The following is a 22635-nucleotide window of genomic DNA, read 5'->3' as shown; positions in this document are numbered from 1 at the left end:
TGCATGAACAAAATTGTGCCTGTTACTTACTACATAAACAGTGACTTATGTTAAATCCCAGTTGCCAGTAATTTGATCAGACCTTAAAGAACAAATTATGGCCTATATGAAAAATTCTGGGAGATTTTGGCTCATAATACCACTGTCTTTTTTTTTTTTTTTTTTTAATAAAAAGTTTCAAAATGCACCTGGAAGAGTTCAAATTTTTAAGAGACATTATAAAGCTACTTGGTAGCATTTTTTCTGCCAGTTACTGATTCATCATCAATATTCTGGTATAGAATTTTTTTCTCCACAGATTCTTACATTTCATGCAAGGATGAAAAGTGCTAAATTACAAATATTATTAGAATTACTAAAACAGAGCTATATTTTCATAAAATTATACACAGGCAAAAATATTCAATGTAGTCAAATACTCCAGGAAACTCATTTTCAGACCCTGGGATAGAATACCTCCAGTTCTTGGGGGAGAAGAGCTCTTCCACTGCAGAGTCAGCATGAGGCAAGGACCTCATGCTCTATATGCTTTCAACACTCAGAGAATTTCTGGAGATTTCAGGTATTGCACTGTCTAAAGGAACAAATAAGGTTTGAGAAGGAAAGAGACATTTCATTGTGTGAGCATCCATCTGTTTTTGTTGTGCTCTTCAAGGCAGCACGTAGCCTGGTACGAAACAGAGGTAGCATGGAGCTAGACAAAACTAAGTGTTATAACTTCTCAAAGAACTTCCTATGTCTGTGAACACATTTGTTGTTTTCCAAACTGTTAACTTAGCCATGAAGCATTTTCACAGAAATGCCAACATATAAAAAGGCCAGCCCTTTGCCTAATTGAATTTCCCTGTTACAAACTCCATATGTTTAACAGAAATGAAACATTCAATTTTCTCCACTCCAAAACTGACTATGAGAATGAACTGACACATACGAATAACTTGGTCAGGTGGCCAATATAAAATTTCTGAAGCTTTTCTGCATTTTTTTTTATAATATAAAACTAGTGGTGTTTTAAACAAGAGAAAACAGAATCTTATAATAGTAAGGGTGAGATGATCTGGGCTGTAAGTGTTGCTACCTGAACTATAATTAAGGCACCAATTTCCTGGGATGTTAGAAAGCTGTTCTTTTCTCTACCATTTGTACTAGCTTCCAAATCACTTCTGAGCACAAATTAGAGACTTGTTTCCCCAGTACCTCACACTTTGCACAGTCACTTAAACAGGCATAAAGAGAGTACTAATAGGTATAATTTGCCATTTGCTTTGCACAGGTATAAGCAATTCCACAACCAGGACGCAGTGAAGGATCACACCCACTGTGCTTATTAAATCAGCCAAGTGCAGCGTATGCCCCCCCAGCTACGCTTCCTGGCACGACTAATTCCTTCTATTGAACCTTTGGGACTTAGGCCAGGATGGATGCACAGATGGTTCCTCAAATCATGAATTCACTTCCCCTAATGTCTAGCAGAGCCTGAATCAAGTATTCAAATTACCGTATCACACAAGTACATGGAAGGAAGAGCTTAAAGTTCTCAGACTGCTTTGAGACTGTATAAATTAGAATGGCACAAGGCCCTTTGAAATACAACCTTTTGTAAGGGCTTACTAAGGTCATAATCACTGGATACTGATGTTATGCATCTCCCTTTCAAACTATATCCTACTCTAGATGTGATTTATGGTCCATGCACTTTCTCTACATGTAACAAGGATTATTGCCAAGAGAAATCTTCAGCTTCCCATTCAGAATAGCAGCATGAGGAGGCTGTGCCTCAAGTCAGAATCCTGCCCTGCGTCTCCTGATCTGAACATAATCAGCAGGAATATGCATTTAGTAGAAAATATGATATGAGTATTTATACATGCATATAAGTATGATCTGAATAGCATTTTCCCAAGGGATTGCATTCTGGTTTAAAAATTCAAATACATGTTACTGAAGAAATTGCTCAACTGATTATCATACCTTCAGACTATGTCTATCTATCTATATATACTCACACAGATGAATAGAGGATATATGCATATTCATGTGGATGGTAGGGGAATGATGTCTAAATATATGAAGGATGACTTTTTATGCTCTTCAACATAAGATTATTTTTTCCAAGGGCAATAGAGTGTTTCTCAAAAAAAAAAAAAAAAAAAAAGCTAGCTCTTTTCTAGACATATACAATGTTGTATATACATCATAAAATGGGCAGGATGATAAGATCTCTAGTGAAAGGCTAAATCCAAAGTTTTCTAATTAGGGTGCCAAATGTTAAGTAGTTAGTTATGCTGTGTTACCAAGATACTGTCAGGTTGCATTATCAGTCATTTCTAGAAAAGTCCGAAAGTTTATCAGTCCTCCAAATAGCAATCTGGCAGTCTGAGAACCTCTCTTGCTGTGGCAGAAAAAATGGGATAAACAAGAGCCACAGCTCAGGGAAAGAGGATGAAGTAATAATGAAAAAAATATCAATTTACCAAATGAGGGCTAGTGAGAAACAATGTGCTAAGGTATCAACTCTGGTCATTTTTGACTAAAATAGAGTCTTAGCTTGACAGCTTCATGTAGGCACCACACCAGGAGTGAAAATGACCTCAGGCACAGAGTCAACCTGAAAATAACAACGAGCATTTAAATTGGTCCCAGGTGAAGAGCAGAGAAGACCATGAATAAAGTCAGAAAAGAGCAAAGTTGGATAAAAACATGGCTGGGGCAAGATTCCATTATAAGAGATAATGGTTTTAACTCATGACAAGTGGGATTAAAGCAATGTACTGCCAAGTCCATGTTCCACAGAGGACTCAATACACTTTACCGTGTGTTCTGTGACAACTGGTATGGTGATAAATTGCATGTCTTTGGTCTTGCATTAATTTGTGTGCTTCTATAGCATTACGTATTTTATTATTGCCAGAATGATTGTCTTATTCAAAACCGTGTAGCATCTAGAAGGCCTGCTGTTACACCATTACATCACCTGCATAAACTAGGCAACACCTAACACCATGATTCTCTGAAGCATCCCACCACTTACTCCTGTTTTCCTTATTGCTTTATTTACAATTAGTTTAATATTAGTTAAAGGCTAGATTAGAAAAAAAGACTAGTTAAATTCAGTACATTAAAGAATTACTGCACTGCCTCATCATGGCATTTCCTGTCATATGCTCATTATTGAGAAAAATTATCAGCACATCCAACTTCCCAAAATCCTAACCAAGCAAGGTAAGGAATAAATAAAATTCCTCTGTGGTATTAACATTATTCCTTTCTTTAGTAAGATTCTCTGAAATAGCATAATTTACTCCACAACACAACAATGTTTGCAGCTCCAGCAGGCTTTCAGATTAGAAAGCAAGATTTAATTGAAAAGAATTTACGTATCATTAAATGCTTCTTCAGACTGGTCACCTCCATGCCGCCTGGCAAGTTATACTGGACACTGAGGTTCCAAGTTCCTCTGATTTTACTTCTCCATTCATAGATATATTAAAGCCTATTAAAGTATCTATGAGTTCTTTTGATTCCTTGAGCTTTCACTAAAATGTTTCAGATTCTACAAGGTATAAGAAATAAGGTCTGTAAGAATAATTCTATGGGCTTTCTCTACGATTTCCAGGAGCCGATAAAAAACATTTCCTGTGCATATCATTCTGGAGTGGTTTGTTGTGTGTTTTTTTTTGGTGGTGGTGGGTTCTTATTGTTGTTTGTTTTACTTTTGCATCCATTAGGAAACAAAGTCCTTCCATAAAAGTAACTGCAATGACATTAGTGAGAGATGAACAAAATCTAGAACAATTGCATTACTTTTAACTTTTGGAACATGTTAGTAGAGATATACTATTTCTAAACATAATTGGTTAAGAAGTCCAGTGTTTAAAAACAAAATAAACAAACAAAAAATAAAAATAAAAAAAGCAGTGGGAATTGTGTTCATTTATATGCAAAACACTTCCACCTGGACTGTCTCCAATTTTTGTAGCAAATGCTCTATCAGGACACTGCTGTTGCTCTGTGTAAACAGATTGTCCTCTCAGAATCACAGAATATTAGGGATTGGAAGCATGTCATTGAGCTAATAGAGATTTCAAAGTAATGTCCCACTGCTGCTGAATGGACCAAGCCCTTTACAAGTTAGTTAACATTTTAAAGCTCTTATGTATTATATTTTGAAAAAAATATATATATATTTTAAAATAATATATAAAAGAAATATTTGTAAAATATTTCTGTGATAGCTTAACTATGCAAAAACACTACTTGTATTAAGGGAAAAATCCAAACAAATCTCCATGGAGCCAAGATAATCTGCATAAGGTTTTCTAGAGAAAACACGGTAAAACAGTGTTTGTGAAAATGGTCTATAAAATGGAAGGACTGAAGCTACTCTCTCTCTCTGTATACATATGTGTATTTGTGTGTTATTCGCACCAGCATTTGACTGGAGTTGCATACAGTGTTACTGAACATGGAGGCTCTACATAAGCCTTCGCAGAACACCCTGGTCTATGTCAGGTGGATTTATCTGCTGAATTTTCCAGCACAGGTTTCAGCTGAGTTTTGGATGTGGCTATAACACCTCTGAGCGACAGCTTTGGCTTCTGTAACAGATCCTGATATATTCTATTCTTTTGAGCAAAAGATTCTACAAGGCAAGAGTGCTAAAACCACCAAAAAGACCTGTCCAAGTACAAGACAAAAAATATGGACAAAATATAGGAAAGAAGTAGTTACCTAGGATCCAATATATCTGCTCAGCTACTCCACAAGACGGTCTATAGCATTTACAACTTGAGAAAAAGAAGTAAAAGCAGAGAGAAAACAGCCAAATTTTATTTCAATGCTGAGCTCATCTTTTGTAAATTTTTACATTCTCATATACGTTTGGGTTTATATTTCCCATTTTTCTTCTGGTACTTCTTTGTCTCATTAAAGTAACATAACAACACTGCACATGAAAACGGCCTTTTCTTTGAGACTTTGCTTTGAAGTAATACAACTACTGCTTTGAGTTATCTCTACCATAATATACCTGGAAGAAATAATACCATACAAATTTGAAATACCAATTATTAAAATTGCATATATGAAGGTGAATGAATAAAAATTAATTCCTCAAATTGATGAAATAGTCACTTTCTAGGAAATTAACAAATGATCTACAGAGATGAAGAATGATTCTGGCTTCAGTTTTATGGCTGAAGTTTATTGTACATGAAGGACAAACACAAGATTATCTGTGAATTAAGGGGATAATCAGACAACACCTAATTGTTAAAGCTGGTTGCTTATATTCAACCAGATCGCCTTGTAAATCACACATACACCATTTGCTTTTTTAAGTTTCTGATTTTCTTATAATGACAAATTATAAACCAGTTAATCCCTGGGATAGGGACATTCACTCTGAAAAAAAAAAAAAAAAAAAGCACCACCTGAAAAATGAGCTCTGAAGTTTCTTCTGTGACTAGATTTAAAGGGATTATTCTGGGGAAATAAAAATTTTAATTATGCCTAAAAACAGAAAACTCACTGTTAAGTAACGGTACTGATCTAAGCAGAATACACATTATCCACAGAGTCTCTTTGATATCTGTGGAAAAGTATCTTATTCTGGATTTACAAATCCTATTCTGTTTCAGTTCAAGACTTCTCTCTGGACTGTTTTTCACAGAATTGCAATGAAGTTTTTTGCAGCCTGGGGTTTTGCAATTCTTTTGCAATCAAGATTTCCCAGGAGTGCTGTATGCTGAAGAAAAGATGAGATCTAAGGTTTTTTTTTTAGTTTAGAAGAAATACATCAAAACCTGAAGCATTGCTTTAATCCTGAATCCAGATGTAATTTATTTAATAGTTTGACAGGGAAAAAGAAACAGAATAGAATCACAAAGCTATTGAATGCTCGAATATAAATTATGTGGTATGCACACCAGAGTAATATATAGCCTTTTTGGGTACTTTTTGGGCAAACATGGGTTCCAATCCTCTTAGAGGAGATAATATAAAAGAAGATCTGCAGGCAAATCGAAAATTAATTACTGAGACAACATTGCCCTGAAAAATAGTTGAGACTTGAATAATTTAGAAAGTACATCTGAAAGCATGCATTATTTGAGAGCAGAGCTGTGAGTATGCTAACAGGGACAGGATGGTGACTGGAGGTGTGCTGGACCACCAGCAGTCAGTCAGTTGCTGTGAGAGGACCATCCAGGCATCTCCACATTATGTCGAGTGACATGGTAAGGAAGAAGCCTGCTGTGCTATGTACGCAAGGGAGATTACCCTTGCAATCTGACATTGCAGTTACATGTATGACTTGCATACACTTCAGACATAGAATAGGAAAGCCCTACCTAGCACCTAGAAATTCTATGACTTGTTTTTAAACATATTATCCTATCTCAATATGCGTTTATTTTACAGGAGACTATGTAGTCATGTCTGTTTACTTTAACCTGAGCAGGAGAATGGGTTATTTCACTATTCAGACCTACATTCCCTGCACGCTTATCGTTGTGCTGTCCTGGGTCTCTTTCTGGATTAACAAGGATGCAGTTCCAGCCAGAACATCACTGGGTGAGTTGTTTTACCTTCCTGCTTTTGTTCAAGCATTATGATGTTCAGTTAACACCTCTATAGAGGTTTCTAAATGTAAGAGAAAAGACAGTTTTTCACAAGTTCTCATCATTTAGAGAGATGTAATCATTTCCAAGGAACAACAGCTTAAACCATATTTCTCTCTTTTCCATTTTACTATGGCAGACCCTAACTAGGAGTACTGTAGATTGCCTCTAATAAAAGCTTTTGCCCCTTTTCTGATAACAGTAGTATTTTATAAACACCAAAACATTTCTGGATTAGGCACAACAATGCATTAGTTTTATTTGCTCTACTTCTATATCATAGTGGCTAGCAATACAAATGAAAATAATGCCAAGAATGAAACAATCTTTCTGTGTGACAGTTGAAAGAAGGAGTGTAATACCTGACTTCTACTTCAGGGACCAAAAGTCAAATGTAGCCTTCAGACCACAAAATCTACTGAATTTGGTGGTATCTAAAATCCTATACACGTAAATGTGACATGCATTTAATCAGAATTAGCAGTTTCTACACAGTTAGCATGCTGTTGCACAAATAAACTAAGAGCTACCAAATTCACTTGCTTGTACAAATCAGCTGGATCTGTAAGAATTAACAACGTGGACTGACTGTGGAGACAGGTAGAAACACTCGATTTTCTACTTCTCTACTAAAGCCACGCAAAGAAAAATCATTTTAGTTTTTCCTTTTGCAGTTATATTTCTTCATAGAAATGCAGCAAAGAGCACTGGATTACAAAATAAAGGACAACATTTTGCTTAAAGAGCTCCCTTGAAAGAACCAGAGGAATAGAGAAGCAGTGGCCCCCATAACAAAACTGTTTTAAATGTTTTATTGCCTTTTCATGCTAAAACAAGGTCATAAAATCAGCTTTTAAAAAGTAGATAATTAATAAATGCATTCAGCTCTTTTTGTTTGTTTGTTTAGATGTACAATACAGATTGGTCACTGTTGAGAACTAGTCTATTCATACCTCTGAGGAGGTGAAGTCAGTGGTTATGAAATTCGCCCTAAAAATTGTGATGGATTTTAAATGTTCTGATGCATTTTTAATGCTCTTCTCATGACAGTACAGGGAATAATGTTCTGAAAGGAGAAGGGAAGGTGAGGCATATCATAGTAGCTCTCAGTTATAGACTACAATCACTTACAAAGGCCAGAAGAAACACTCCTCTGGCACTGCAAGAAATCTGACCTCACAGCATGGCAGTTACAAAGAGCCCTGAGAGACTCTCCCATCCAGCTTTATTTACAAATCACTTAAATAACCAGCAGCAAAGAATGTGTGTGGGAATCTGGGGCTAGCATCTTTTGCGAACATTTAGAATGCATTTGAATGAGGAGAAAGGAAACAGTCTTCTTTCTTTATGTGGCACATATGCAGATATATACACAACCTCTCCTAAATTTTCATCTTGGTTACAAGCTTTCTTAAGAATTTTCATGAATTTCTCTCTCATATAATGGCTGTAAATGTGTTTCTTACTGGCACTGTTACCATTACCAATATCAAGTCAATAAATGAAACTTAACCTGACAGCATGGAAAGTTTTAGATGGGCCTTGAGAATACAATGAATTATGAACTGAAGCGATAGACCTATTTCCATTCTCTGCTATGACTTCTCACTCTGACAGAAGTTCTCTCTGTTTAAGTAGACAAGTACACAAACCCTAAAACTCAATTTCTCAGTTAAAAATAAACTAAGGATGCCTAAAACCTAAACTACATAAACTACATAAATAAATAAATAAATAAAATACATTCTTGGAACCAGAATCCAACTAATGAACGTATTTTGCAGGGCAGCACTCTCAGTGACTATCCAAAAATGATTCACACTCCCTGTTAATCCTTGAAGCTCTTACTTATATCCACATTTCACTGCTTGGGATGTGCCGTTTGACATTTTTGCTGTATGTCAGAACTCCAGGCATCCTTCAGAAACAGTCAGAGACAACTGGCAAAGTTGGTTTGTTACCGGAAGTAATAACATTTCTGTTGTTTTCTGTCTATTTACCAGGCATTACAACTGTCCTGACAATGACCACCTTAAGTACAATTGCTCGTAAATCTCTTCCAAAAGTCTCCTATGTGACGGCAATGGATCTTTTTGTATCAGTCTGCTTTATTTTTGTTTTCTCTGCGCTGGTGGAATATGGAACTTTGCACTACTTTGTCAGCAACAGAAAGCCAAGCAAGGATAAAGACAAAAAGAAGAAAAATCCAGTATGTATCTTTTTACCAGCAAGGTATAAAATTCAACTAGGTTTACATCCCTCCTCATACCTGTACTTTCATTTGAAAGTTTGCTATTACATATATACTCTTCTTTTGTACTATTAGGAATAAAAACATTCATCTTGATAATTAAAAGCTCATATATTAGTTGTATGGATGCCAAAGAAACTAATTTCTTAGAATAAGGGCCCTTTTAGCCAAATTGTTCTGCAAATCACAACTATCACCAAAACCCTTATTTATGCTATAGAAAGAGTTCTTGCTATGACCTTTACGGAAGAACTGTCAGCTTTTCTGTTTTAGCTTTAGTAATATTCTCTGCCATTAACTTATGTCTGTCTTATTGATGTGATTCTGTTTTTCTTATTATCAGGACTACATTTAATCTTTTATATTCAACCTATGGACTGTGCTTTTTTCTAATTCCCCCTTAAGCATCTGTTTCCTTTTAATTGTTTCCTTATCTTCTTTTTCTTGTATTTTCTCCCTTCTTCATCTATTTCTCTCTCTTTGAAGGTGATTTGGCAACAGTTTGCAATGTTACTTATACTTTTTTTTATTTTTTATTGTGTAGCATGCACCCATATAATAGCCACAGTGAAAAAAAAATCCTGGAAATACCCTCAGTAGAGGTCTGGGACCTTTCCCAGATAGGTAGAAATATGTGCTTGTCTTGTCCAGGACAGACTTCAACCCATTGCAAAAGGGAAGAAAAGTGTGTTGTCTAGAACCTGTGAGGTGAAAAGAATTAGTGTAAAATACTAGAGGGAATAAAAAGTAACTCAATCTTCTTCAAAGAAGCCAAATATGCCTCTGTAAAATGTGAAGGACACATAGTTTTATATTAATTAGGAATATTTTCAAACATCTAGGGAAAAAACAAAACCACTTGGATTTGCTTTGCTAAAATCTTCAAGGACTTAAGATATTCTCTCTTAGTTATAATATATAGCAAATATAAATAAATACAACAAAATGTATTAAAATCCTTTTTATTACATGTCATTTTTATAATTCCACCCCTAGAAGCTTTTTGAGAAAGTCGCTAAAAAAAGAATAGCAGATGTACACTGTAGTGGATAAATAGTCAGCAAAACATCCCTAACGGAAGAATTTTCACCTTACTTTCAATTTGGATTTCATCACAGGCTCTCTTTTGGTCAAAAGAAATAAGAACTTCTGGAGAGTGACACATTCTGGCCTGGCTCAGGCTGAAATAAATTGCTGTTCGTGTGCACCTACGTTTTCCATATGCAAAAGAGCAAAGATTAACTCAAAATGAGTTGAGTTAGAGATTGTTCTTTACATTACTATCTGTGACCATCTAGGGACAAACAGAAATATAACAGATGCCCAAATCCTAAACCAAGAGTCTAGAAATCTTAAGAGTAGAGTCTTCAGCACCCAGTCTGCAGGTAAAGAGATTTTTTTCTAAAACTTGCATTCATAAATTGTGATCAGTTTCCTCTTTTAAAACAGTTCAGCATAAAAGATTGGAATCTACCGGGAATATGAAAAGATCAACTGAAGTTTGATGTTCTGTCTTTGGCCCAGATGTAGCTACAAGTCAGTGACAAGACAAAAATGTGGGGTTTTATATCATAGATACTTGTTGAAATGGCTATCACCCCAACCTTTCTATAAATTTAGTTCTTTTTGACTATGTTTTAGAAACATATTTTTAATTTACATTTTTTTTCTCTTTCTTTTCTTTCTTTCTTTAATTTAAAACAAAATCTTCTGATTCTCTTTTCTGTCTACAAAATGAAAGCTTCTTCGGATGTTTTCCTTCAAGGTATAAAGTTTTTTGGAATGGAAATTCACTGCATGCAACTGCTGAATTTAACTATTAGAGCTTACATGAGAGTGCTATTGTTTGTTTGTTTGTTTTTAAGTAGACATCCATTCTATTCAAGGCAACTTCCTAGTTAAGTAGAATGATTATGTATTTCTAAATAATATGTAGAGTTGATTCAGCAGCCCAAATACTGATTCACTATGGTTTTGAACTTACCCTAAGTTCAAGAGTGACCAACATTATTGGATCGCATGAATTAAGAGAGTTTAATGTGTTGAAAACCTTTCTGCTTGTCTCTTACTCAATTGCCCATGGGATCCAATGCCACCAGCTACACCAGAAACCTGCACTACACCCTTTTAGAACTCAGCTCTGATCCCTCTGTTTAACCTTTGCTATTTAGCTTCAAATTATAAAACCATATCTGGTCTGATGTTGACCTGAACAAAATTCATTGTCATCATCAAATGCTGTTTCTTATGCAAAAAAAAAAAAAAAAAAAAAAAAGTCAGAGTTTTGAAAGGGTTTAAGATGCATATGTTTATTAATGCTGTCACTGGATCAACACATTCTTAGCAAATTAGCAAATATATCTATGTTCTACATCTAAATCTTATCTTCATTCAGAAATGCAGAGATTTTGTCCAAAAACAAAAAAAAAAAAAAAACAAAAAAAAATCAAATTAAAGCCAAGAAATTTACATACTCATGGAATCGAATTATTGTAATTTTACCCTAGTATCTATCACCAAGAAATTATAAGACTTTTCATACTAGTGTTCACCAACTGCTTAATCATATTTTAAATGTTTAATTTGCTCAATTGATTCCAAATATATGTATATGTATACTTACCACATAAAATCTGGAACACACTGAATCTTCTAGTTGATGAACATTAGTAGATGGTGAACTGCATGCATTCAAACTGCTGGAGAGTCTTATCAAGATTCTCCCAACCTTATTCAAAAGACCCACTTTTTGACTTTTTTTTCCATATATATATTTGCCCATGTCTAAACATGAACCAGCCCTATATTAAAAATAATCCTGCATTTCCAATTGATTATTTCAGTGCTGTCCACGTGCAACACCCAAATTGCCTTCGTATATCAAGCAGCTATGTAAAGTCTAAAACAAATTCAATTCAAAATACCACCAATTACGTTCCTGAATGTTTACTTCAACCTCTATTGTGTACTTCGGCATTAAAGCTAATCGTCCACAACTGTTAACTTGATATTGATCTGTGCTGCTTTCCTGTAAAATTAAAGCGTATGATGCAACTGATTTTAACAAGTTCAAGGTAATATTACCATTAGAACTTCTTAGCAATTTGCCATGTACCCCATGCAGAACCATCATTCATGTGTTGCCCATCAGTCTGTCTCCCTGTTGGTCTGATGATAATAACAGAGTGTCTCCCTCCTGCCATCTTTTTCTTTTTTGCCACTCCACCTTAGGCACCTACAATTGACATCCGACCTCGATCAGCTACTATTCAAATGAACAATGCTACACACCTCCAAGAAAGGGATGAAGAATATGGGTATGAGTGTCTCGATGGCAAGGACTGTGCTAGTTTTTTTTGCTGCTTTGAGGATTGTCGAACAGGAGCATGGAGGCATGGAAGAATACATATCCGCATTGCCAAAATGGACTCCTATGCCCGCATCTTCTTCCCAACTGCCTTCTGTTTGTTTAACCTGGTGTATTGGGTATCATATCTTTACCTTTAAATGCAAAAGGAAATCAGTGATATGAGCCTTACTCACTGAATTTCTTAGAGAGATGGTTTCCTAAGTCCACTTGAAGTATTTATGACGCGCTTTATAGTGGTCTGAATTCTTTAGTGCCATAACCCAGTAAATATCAATCATATCATTTGTCCAAAAATTGCCATCAGGTTGTTGTGAATTAAATGTCCGTTCAACATGTTGAAATAATTCAAAATAAAAATCTTATAAATAGGTAATATACAGCTATACCTGATGGAATAGAGAAACAGAGCAAACAGGGCAAGGGGAGCATGGCAACGTCACTTAATAGTTGGCACTGCCATTTCAAACAGAAGTGACAGAGAGAATTCCCAGGTAAAGTACTGTACAGTTTGTTAACATTGGCTATAATTATGCTATAGCTTTATTCTCTGTGGGCTTTTCTTTTTGGAAGAGTCATCTCTCACTTTGAATAGGTATTATTAAGCTAGGAAAGTAACTTCTACTCCCACCAAAATAAAAACAGACCTTTCCCTTTGCCATCCCTTTAAGAGCACATGTACAATGCTGTAAATATTTCAATACCTTGTAGTACATAAAGTCTAGTGCATGCATCTTCTGGGGGCCAAAATAAATGAAACAAAGGTACCATAAAGTATTGTCTTTTATTTTGTGTCTCTGGCTGTGCTATTGTAATTGAAATGTGGATTAAAAACATTTTTCCTTGAAAAATTTCCCCTTTCCCTCATGCATGGAAGATCCAAGCAGACAGCACTTTCATGTAAGACATTAGAGAAGCCTTAAGGATTCAAATAAATAACATGTAGACAAATCTGTATGGCCAATATAATAGCTCATAAAGTGTACTGTACACGTCTGCTGCAGTTGTAGCCTTCATTTTCCATTGATAATGTTGCTATATTTCAACTGAATTTCCAGTAATTATACATTGCAAGATCAGCTTCTAAATTTAATCCATGTGTTTCCATTGTTTTTTCCCATGTTGAACTCTTTGAACTCTATTTTCCTCACGCAACGTTTTTTTTCTTTCCTCTTTAATCCAGTCAGGAAATAGCTTTTATTGTAGACATTTTTACATAAGAACTTCAAGTTCGTTTTGAAATATTAGGTTTTATATTATGTATATGCATACAATTCTCTGCCCATTCATCATTGATCAGCAATAGTTGTTGCTAGTGATGCTTTTCACTCTGTGAGTACCTTTACTAAACAAACCCTAACACCATAGCTAGCACACAGTTTATAGATAGCCTTGAAAATAAAAGGGAACAAAGAGTGTCTTGGCTACTAAATCATATTTATGCAGTTTATGTGTATTTAAAAAATTCAGCCCACCTGGTTGAATCTTGAAACCCACTTACCCACTGGTTTTCAGAACCTGTATGATGCTCAATTATGCAACCTTAAGCACATGTAAATATTACTGACTTCTTTTATAATTATTGTCAAAGATGTAAAATGTCACCTCCAGAAATGTGGGTTTGCAGATTGAAATGGGAGATATTTAATTATCATTACAGAATTACTAATAGCTAAAATGGAGAAAAAAGTAAGTTTTCCAATGTTTGTATAGTTTTGGAAATAAAAATGTATAAAAAAGGAATAACCTGAACATCAATTGCTCCTTGTCCAATATATTTGAAAACCTTTTAATAAAGGAATTGCACACACCTGTGGACTTTTTCCAATAAAACTGCTGCACTCAACTCCACAGTTTTCTTGTAATTGGTTTGTTAAAATCATGCTTCAAGGACCAGACATCTTGAAGATGCTGGACTCATCAGTTGCCTAAATATAACTGATTATAATCCTCATAACCCTCTGCATTGTCTCATTTTGTAGTCAAATGGCTTGCTCATGTAACTTTCATGGTTGGAGACTAAATCTTTGAAAGCATTTTTGAGATTATCTTATTCTTAAAAAAAATAAATTAAAAAAAAAAAAAAGAGTTGGAATCATCCTGAGGAAAAAAAGAGAACTTTTTCCTTCTCCACTTTGAGTGTCTCCATTCCCTGAATGAGTTTCAATCATCTTTCACTTGGAAGTGCGTTTCAGCTGCTGCCAGACGGTTCAACGAATAATTATTTTTTTTCAGTGGTCATTGATGTAACAGCTTGCTGTTAGTTCCTTCCATTTAATGAGAGTGGCTGATGTTAAATATGTAAGCATTCAATTTTTACCTGTATCTTTTTCTTGTTGCCAAATAGCTTTTATACAGATCAGTATGAGTCTCAGCCTTAATCAGACCTTTAATTTGCTGGGGTCAAGTGTATTTCAGTTAACATTTTTAGATATTTTTTTAGATATTTTTTTTTAGATTTTTTTTTTTCTGTCAAGACCAGTGAAACTAAGGATTCAGTCACTCAAAATCCTTTATACCAGTTCAGCCAGCAGACCTCAAGTGCCTGTAGAAGGCCTGAGGCATGGCAGAATTGCACGTAGTACTGAGGAATGAGTGATTGAGGTGGCCTCCTCCTTCCAGAAAGGAAGGAGTTGAGTTAAAAATTACAGAAAAGTATGACACCCCTGTAGTTAAGAATTTGAGTGACCATTTCTCACCATCTATCACTAGCCGAAGTAGAGTACATAAGCCCTTCCTCATTCACGACCCAACACATCGGCTTCTACCGCTTTGATTTAGGTGATTTGTAATTTCCTCTTGGGGCAGATACACGAGACTCAAAAATATATTTCATGGCGAAACATGTAGTTACCAGTAAGGACGTGACACCAAAGCACAATGCAATGCTGTCTGAGCAAAAAGTTTTGTGTTGTTATGAACAGAGACTGCATTAGCTATTCAGCACAGAACCAAAAGATGACCCTTGTATTGTAAAGTTAGACTGCCATCAAAGCAACTAAACAGCAAGCAAAATACCATTTGGGTATGATAAGGGTTATTATTCAGGATAAAACTGCTCAGAAACTGAACTATAAAGACATTCACACATATTTATATATATATATATACATACTCATATATTATACATATTAACCCATTCCAGCTGCATTCTAGAGAAGAAAGTCCTCACTCAGCAGAATTGTTAAAATGTGTTCATCACACTGCAGACTGCTACTACAGCTCTGGGATATGTCTGTGGATATTCAGATGGTCGTTAAGAGTTTTGTCAAGCATACACTAATGGCAAAATTATTTGTGTTCCAAGAGTATGTAGATGTCCCGACCAAGACAGGGCATTGATATCCCAGTGATTATGTCATATATGACATAATGACATATCACATCAACAGAGAACACCCTCAAAGCTTTTCTAAATCTTCAAAAATGTATAGTCCTAGGTTTCTACATAAAAAGGTGATATTCAGAGAGAACATAACTCAGCAACAGTTCTCCTGTCATTAAAATGTGGCAACCACAAATGACAGATGATATTTTAACTAGTTAGTATCAAAGAATTTTAGCCTCTGTACAGTACAAAGTGCTAAAGCCTCCTGAAGGTGCTGTTCCCAGCACATGATATACAAACACACACACAAAGTGGTTTTGTTTCCTTTTTCAATCCACTCGCCTGCTCAATATATGAGTATTTTATTTCTACCATGGTTTTCCACAGCCACATAAATCTATGTAACATGAATGAACTGGTCAAATATTCTATGTGTAACAGTTACAATGACACATCTATAGCAGCAAATATTTGGCACACACTGAAGGTACGAATATTTGGAACTCCTTCACGCTATGCCCCAAAGCCCTTCAGTCTAAAAACATAGAAAAAGGAAAAAAGAAAGAATAGTTACAAAAAACTCCAGCAAATGAATAACATGAGTAATAGAACAAGAAAGCTTTGTTAACTGCACAGGTTTTAGTAGCTGGCATCACTGTACATGGAACCAGTAAAAGAATAGGGAAAAACAGAAGAACTGTTTTACCACAAAAGCTGGATTTTGTAGGATCATGAAGAAGAGCTGTAAACTGGGATTTGAAAGAGGATAAACAAAGAATTCCAGGTTTGCTGAAGTGTTTCCCATGCAACAGAGGAAAAGCAGGACCAAGTAATGCAGACATTGTGGGAGAAGATGGTAGCTGAGGAATGAAATTAAGGTATGGTATGACACAAAAGCTGAGGTCGATATCAAGCTAATGTGCCCTATCAAGCCTGCAGCTGAGGACTGAATTAGAGAAGCATCGGAAAGAATTTACTGAATTAGGTACACTAAGGGACTAAAGAGGCAGCTCAAAGCAATAAGCCGAGAAGAGAAGGTAGGAGGCAATACAATCCACAGAAGGACAGAGTAATTGTGAGGGCCAGAACAATGAAGGCTGCAGTTCTCTGAACCAACTAGAGCATGTTTAGGGGTCAGGTTTCGTCTATGCGGATAAAGAACCAGCATTTGTTATTTATGATGTTTTTTCTAAATTTTTTCTAAATGTTTTTTAAATTTTTTTTTCATTTTTCTAAATGTTATTTAGAGATGAAAAGGGATGTCCAAGATAAGAACTAGGTGAAGAGTGAAGCCTGTTCATAGGCTTCTGCAGCTGGAAGAAAAAAAGCCTGTTATAAACTAAGGAATACATGGAAGAAAATGTAAAAATAAAGGAGCCATCTAGATGAAACTTAATTAAGGCCCAAGGGAAAAAGTAGCATTTTAAAATGCAAGCGTTGTCTTTCATAAAAAATTTCAATTGCTTTGTAAAGAGAACTCAATTAAATCTTATGAAAAACTTCACAGGTAAATCAGCTTATTATACCCATGAGAGATACATTGTTTCATTTATAAAAACTAAAAGCCAATGTGCCTTTCTTCCTTATTTAGAAGATTTGGACTTGCTACTTCCACATTAGCATGTCTTTCTTTTACATTCAAGATTTACAATGGAAAATATATCTGTTGAATATGTAAAAGAAAGTTCATGACCTTTAAAAGATGTTGAATAACAGATATGAACTAAAAGCTTTGCTTACACACCAGCAAACCCCCTTGAAAAATTCATTTCAGAATGTTGAATTAGTTCAGAAAAATAGATATTAAAAAAGTTTGCTTTTCTCATAGGAAAAATAAAAAGCACAGTATGATAAGACTGGATAAGATTTTCTCATTTCAACTTACATAAAATTCATATCCTTTATCAAAATGAGAAAAGGGGAAATAAGAAATGAAGAAGCATTAATATAACTTTAATTCAACCAGTATGAAAAACATTAGAAATATTGATCTTCCCAGACACATGCTTTGTGATACTAGCGTATTGAAATCTCTATCTGATGAGATAGAAGTTTTCCTGACATCACTATTTTTCTTTCGAATTTTCTGATGTGCTATAAGCCTAGCTACAGATTCAATCATTTTGCTTTGAGAAGCTTAATTTACCCACAACACACACATACAAAAACTTCTCATTTCATTCCTAAAGTGAGACACAAGCACAGAGACATCTTTCCAGTTAATATTTTTATATGATATCTATAAAAATTGTAGCTTGTGTTATAATTTGTTTGAAAGTCAAATACACATGCTAAAGGGAATGTAGCCTAGCTGAAGACTGTTGGATTAAAGAAAAAAAAATTTCTCATGCTTTTGCTAAATAAATATGTGTGCTTGTATTGAAAAGACAATGCACATTCATAGATTCTAAAAATTAAATTCAGTGTTTCCCTTCAAACTAGGAGCAAAAGACTAGAACAACAATTTCAGCAATTCCAGATAGCATTTCCCCTTCTGTAATCTCACATCTATTCAGATTCATATGTTTTTCTGCTTCTGAGATCCTTGTCGTACTTATATCAGGGCTTCCTAACATGCTGCCACAGTGAGATTTCTTACAGAAAAAGGAATTTTCCTTTTGCCCTTTCCAATTCTTTTGTACTCTCTGAATTTCCACATGAATTTGATAACTTTTCTGCTTTACCTGGCAGCACTTCATCTTTCTTGCATCATAATGCTTCTGTCCCACAAATCACTGTACTCACAGCTTCACACAGATTTCTGTGATTCTAGATCAATTCCGAAAAATTATTGTAATTTGAAAAATTTTAAAGAAACTTCAAGTGAACCTGTATAGTTAATGTACTCAAAACTACGAAGCTAGTAAGTGGTAAGAAAGACATACTGCTAAGTTCAAGCTTGCCTTTACTTTACTTGGTTTTGCAGAACCAATGCCAGCTCTCAATAAGACCCAGTCTGTCAATGCTGTATTTTAGTACCCTGGAGAGCACCCTTCTTTGCACAGCCTGCAAACCTTGGTGACAGGTAGTTGTAGCCTAAGTCTCCCCACAGCTGTACCCTTCCTGTATAGCAGCAGTCCTGCTGGTGTCAAGTACACAAAGGTGCCTTCTACAGATGCTCTAGCTCCTTGAATATTTCTGTCAAACAAAGACAATGGTCATGCCGCCACAACTGTCATGAACTCCTTCAAAACCTGAGTAACGCTTCAGGAGTGTTTTTTGGCTGCCTTCCCTGGATCCAATAGCTTTGGTGGCTTCTCAGAAGTCTTCAGCAACTCTTTTGGAATGACATACACTTGCTGAGCATACTCTGCATGGCTCTCAGGGGACTCTCTATGTCAAGAAATCAGAGATACAGACTGCTTAAGTGTGAGCTCCCCTTGATAGAAGACCTTGACAACTGAGAGAAGGTAGTTCACTAAATCTTGAATTTATAATGTTTGAATTGACAAAACATTTGCTGTTCAACTTAAACACCTGGGATATGGAAGAAATAGTAGCGTTACAGAATAAAAACACTCAACAGAATGACACTGCAAAAGCACCTTAAGAAATGGCCAATGAGCTATTAAAGCATTTCTCCCCCATTATTTCTACAGATTATTTTATGAAAATACTACAACAAAAAATTCACCTGTATTAAAAAAAAAAAAAATACACAGAATATCAAGTATGGCTCTAGTTTTGATTTGTCAGAACAATTTACTTTCAAATTTGCTGTACTGATATCCTAAGCAAAAATTTGTTATGAACTTGAGTGAGCATTAGTGGGCATGACTGTTTGTCCTCTAGGTCCCATAGAACATTTGGATAGACAGGTAACAGACAGCTTCCCTGCGAGAATGGTACATTGCAAAATGCATTAGCTCAAATTACAAATCCATCCAAAATCTCTAGAGTAGAAAGTAAAAATGTGTGAAAGAAACCCCCTTGCAAACTCCTAATATGCAAGAAGAGACTTGCTTCAGACTACTCTGTATAATCTGCCATAGTTAATTAGAACTTCCACTATTTGAAGAGTCATCTTGTTTGAGTACATTAGTCTGTTTTTTTTATTAAAATAACATTTTAGGGATTTCTGTCCTTTAGAGCATTCACTTTCAAGAAAAGGTAGGGCAGCTCCTCCTTCCAGCTCTGGCTGACCTCATACCCTACCATTTGTGTGCATAGAAACAAATCCAAGCCCCAAATAACAGAGTAGACCTGAACAGAACTCCCAGTTTAGGAGACTATTTTAATCAAAAACAACTTTCTTCCAAAGTCTTTCACAGAGCCGTCTTCCCTTCCCATGAAGGAATTTAGATTTCAGAAAAAATGCTTCTCATTAAATGTCCTGCAGCTTTCTCTAAGCATAGAGTAAGCTTCTCTGTAACTGTATATTTTAGAGCTCTTTTGAAGTAAACAAAAATACAGGATGCCCACCCAGCAATAATTAAGAGGATAGGTCTGCTCCAGATCTCTGGAATTTGAGAATCAGTTAATACACTCGTGTGTCTGTGATTCTGTCTTTTATAGGGAATTTAAGGACAAAACACTGACCTTCTGAGAAGTCCAAAAGTTCATCCCAAGCCTGAAATAAGATATGTTATGGTAAAATTTCCTAGGAGATGAGCTGGAAAAAAGTTAATTGTGTGAGAATATAATTTACCCTCTAGAGTTTGTTTTTCCTATCTGTACAAGGAGAAGCAACAATAATGCTTCTGTAGAGATGAGCAGTTAATGCAGACACATGGGTGTTGATTATGTAAATAGGTGGAAGTTCACAACCCATGCACATTTGAGATAATTGTAAAATCTCTTCTGAGAATTTTGCCAAATAAACACTAAGTATTATGTTATTGCCCCTTCCATCTTCCCTCTCACACTGCCTGGCCCCTTGGCACAGGAAGTGCTAGCTCTCTGTAGACTTGAACTCATGGAGGATTTCTCCTTTCACATATGGTGTGAAGGAAGAGTACAGTGCAAGAAGATTCTCCTTTTCAATAAAGGCCCTTATTTCACCCCATTTTTAGGAAAAAAAAAAAAAAGCCACAGAACTGAGAAGTGATATTTGGGCAAACTTCTAAATTTGCAAAAGAGAACAAAAATAAAATAAAACTAACTCTTCAATTAACATTTATAGGTAAGGAAAGAAAAATGCATTGGAAGCCTAATTCCTGTTATTTGTGCTCATTAAAATTTCAGAAGATTAAGAAGTTAGTAATTTAGGAAAGGAATCTCGGTACACTAAGAGCATTATGACCAATCCTATGAGAAGTACACTAGTTCCTAAATCATTTTGAGTACTGGTACAATTAAATAATCCTATCCTGCCTAAATAACTTGTCACAGTTCCAATAAGTGGATTGACCTTCTGATATTACCTAGAATATGAGTACAATGAACATTTTTAAACAGACAGGGAGAGTATCAGTTTTCAACTTTAGTAACAAAAGTCTTATTAATTTCTTTAATTCTGTTTAATTCATAGGTAACAGGCAAAATATCAATCAAAATGCTAATCAAAAATCATGCAAATTATAGTAGAAGAATGCATTTTATTCTTAACAGTCTCAACAACCAGTCTTTAAAGATGCTCAATAATTACTGTCAGTCTGGAGGAATAATATGCTTTTAAAAATTAAAATAAAGTCCCCTACTTATTACTGTTAAGAAAAAAATGAAAATAATTAAATAGGAAATGAAAATAAAAAGACAGCAGACAAAGCAAGTACGTCTCTGAAAATACAACAAAATAATGCAAACCACAAGTTTAAAAACTCATTAGCTACTTTTTTTTTTTTGAAGACTTAGCACCCTTCAAAGTTTACATTCTTCTTTTCCTTTAATTTGAAATACATCTCTATTCAAAAATCTGAAACGTTGGAGTGTTGCCCAACACTTAAAATAATCAATAAATATATCCCCAACCTGAAAGTTAGCACCTGTGTTTTGCTATCTATAATTTAGTTTTATCTTGTTCAGAAACAATTATCAATTCTCTTTGTGAAGCTTCCCTTAAATATCTTTTTTTTTTTTTAATGAATCTCATTTTACCTGTTAATTAAAGTATGTTTAAAGAACTAAAGTTTATGGAGAAAAGTTAAAACACTAAAAAAAAACACACATCAGATAACTCAGAATTGGAACATAGCACTTAGTCATCTATCTGGACTTCAGAATCCATATTTTCACATTTCCTCCTGAACTTTTATAGAGAAAACACTGAGGCTGTCAAACTCTGAGGCGCAGACTGCTTTGCATGGTTACTACTCTACACTGCTATGGCATGTCCTTTCTCGTGTAACAGATCTACTACCTCTTCCCAGCTGCTTCCATGAATAGCAGGATGGCTCTAACACATTTTGGCTGCTGGAGATCTCAACAGAAGCTTTTGGGCAGGTGTGTAGAAAAGTATACATGTGCTTATAACAACTAATTTTTATGAAAAAAAAATCTCTACAAAACATAAAAATATAGGTTATTCATTATCAAGACAACATTAACACAGTAAGAATATTTACTTCTTGTGCATTGGAAAACAGAAAAAGAAATGTTCTTTAATAAAGTACCTAGTAACTTTTTGTAATTATCTCTATATCCTACATGCCCATCTTGGGTGTACCAGAGAAATCCCCACTGAGGTCTAGCACACAAGCACACAATTGCAAGAGAATATTGTAACCAGTGTTAGCAAAAATGCACCCTAGAACTATGGGAACATCTTTTGTGATTTGACTTGCTACATTTTGTCAAGGATCTTACTGGCTATCCCCAAATTCACGGAGGTATGTAGTTGGAAGCAGAGCTTAGCATAAAAAGGGACAGGCAAGAGACAGTTACAAGGTTTTTTATAACCTAATAAGTATTTTTCCCTCTTCCCAGATTGTTGGACAGGTACGTGCAGAATTTAGACAATTATCAGTTCAGTGATACAATCTTCTCTTTGCCATACTTCCTTATTTAAAGTTAAATAATAAGCTTTAAAAGGCAACAATATGTTTATTTTACCACTTAATATTAAAAATTCCATTTGGGTGTACGACCTTATTAAGATACCTTCAGTTTTATTGTACTAAATATTTTGCAG

At 35.1% G+C, this 22635-nt stretch overlaps 1 protein-coding gene across 2 annotated transcripts in view; it reads left to right on the top strand.

Moving 5' to 3' along the window:
* GABRG2 (gamma-aminobutyric acid type A receptor subunit gamma2) overlaps nucleotides 1–13650 on the top strand; it is a 73803-nt gene extending 60153 nt beyond the window's left edge. The window contains exons 7-10 of one of the 2 annotated variants that reach the window (XM_067005508.1): nucleotides 6421–6573; nucleotides 8624–8829; nucleotides 10613–10636; nucleotides 12103–13650. In XM_067005508.1, coding sequence (XP_066861609.1) covers nucleotides 6421–6573; nucleotides 8624–8829; nucleotides 10613–10636; nucleotides 12103–12378 — 659 coding nt within the window. In that variant the 3' untranslated portion in view covers nucleotides 12379–13650. The remainder of the gene's footprint in view (nucleotides 1–6420; nucleotides 6574–8623; nucleotides 8830–10612; nucleotides 10637–12102) is intronic. The other variant, XM_067005509.1, reaches the window with a different exon arrangement.
* The last annotated feature ends 8985 nt before the right edge of the window (nucleotides 13651–22635 follow it).

This window comes from Anser cygnoides, chromosome 14, assembly GCF_040182565.1.
Source record: "Anser cygnoides isolate HZ-2024a breed goose chromosome 14, Taihu_goose_T2T_genome, whole genome shotgun sequence".
Classification (NCBI taxonomy): domain Eukaryota; kingdom Metazoa; phylum Chordata; class Aves; order Anseriformes; family Anatidae; genus Anser; species Anser cygnoides.
The sequence above is the reverse complement of the archived record's forward strand: the minus strand, read 5'-3'. Positions and strand labels throughout refer to the sequence as shown.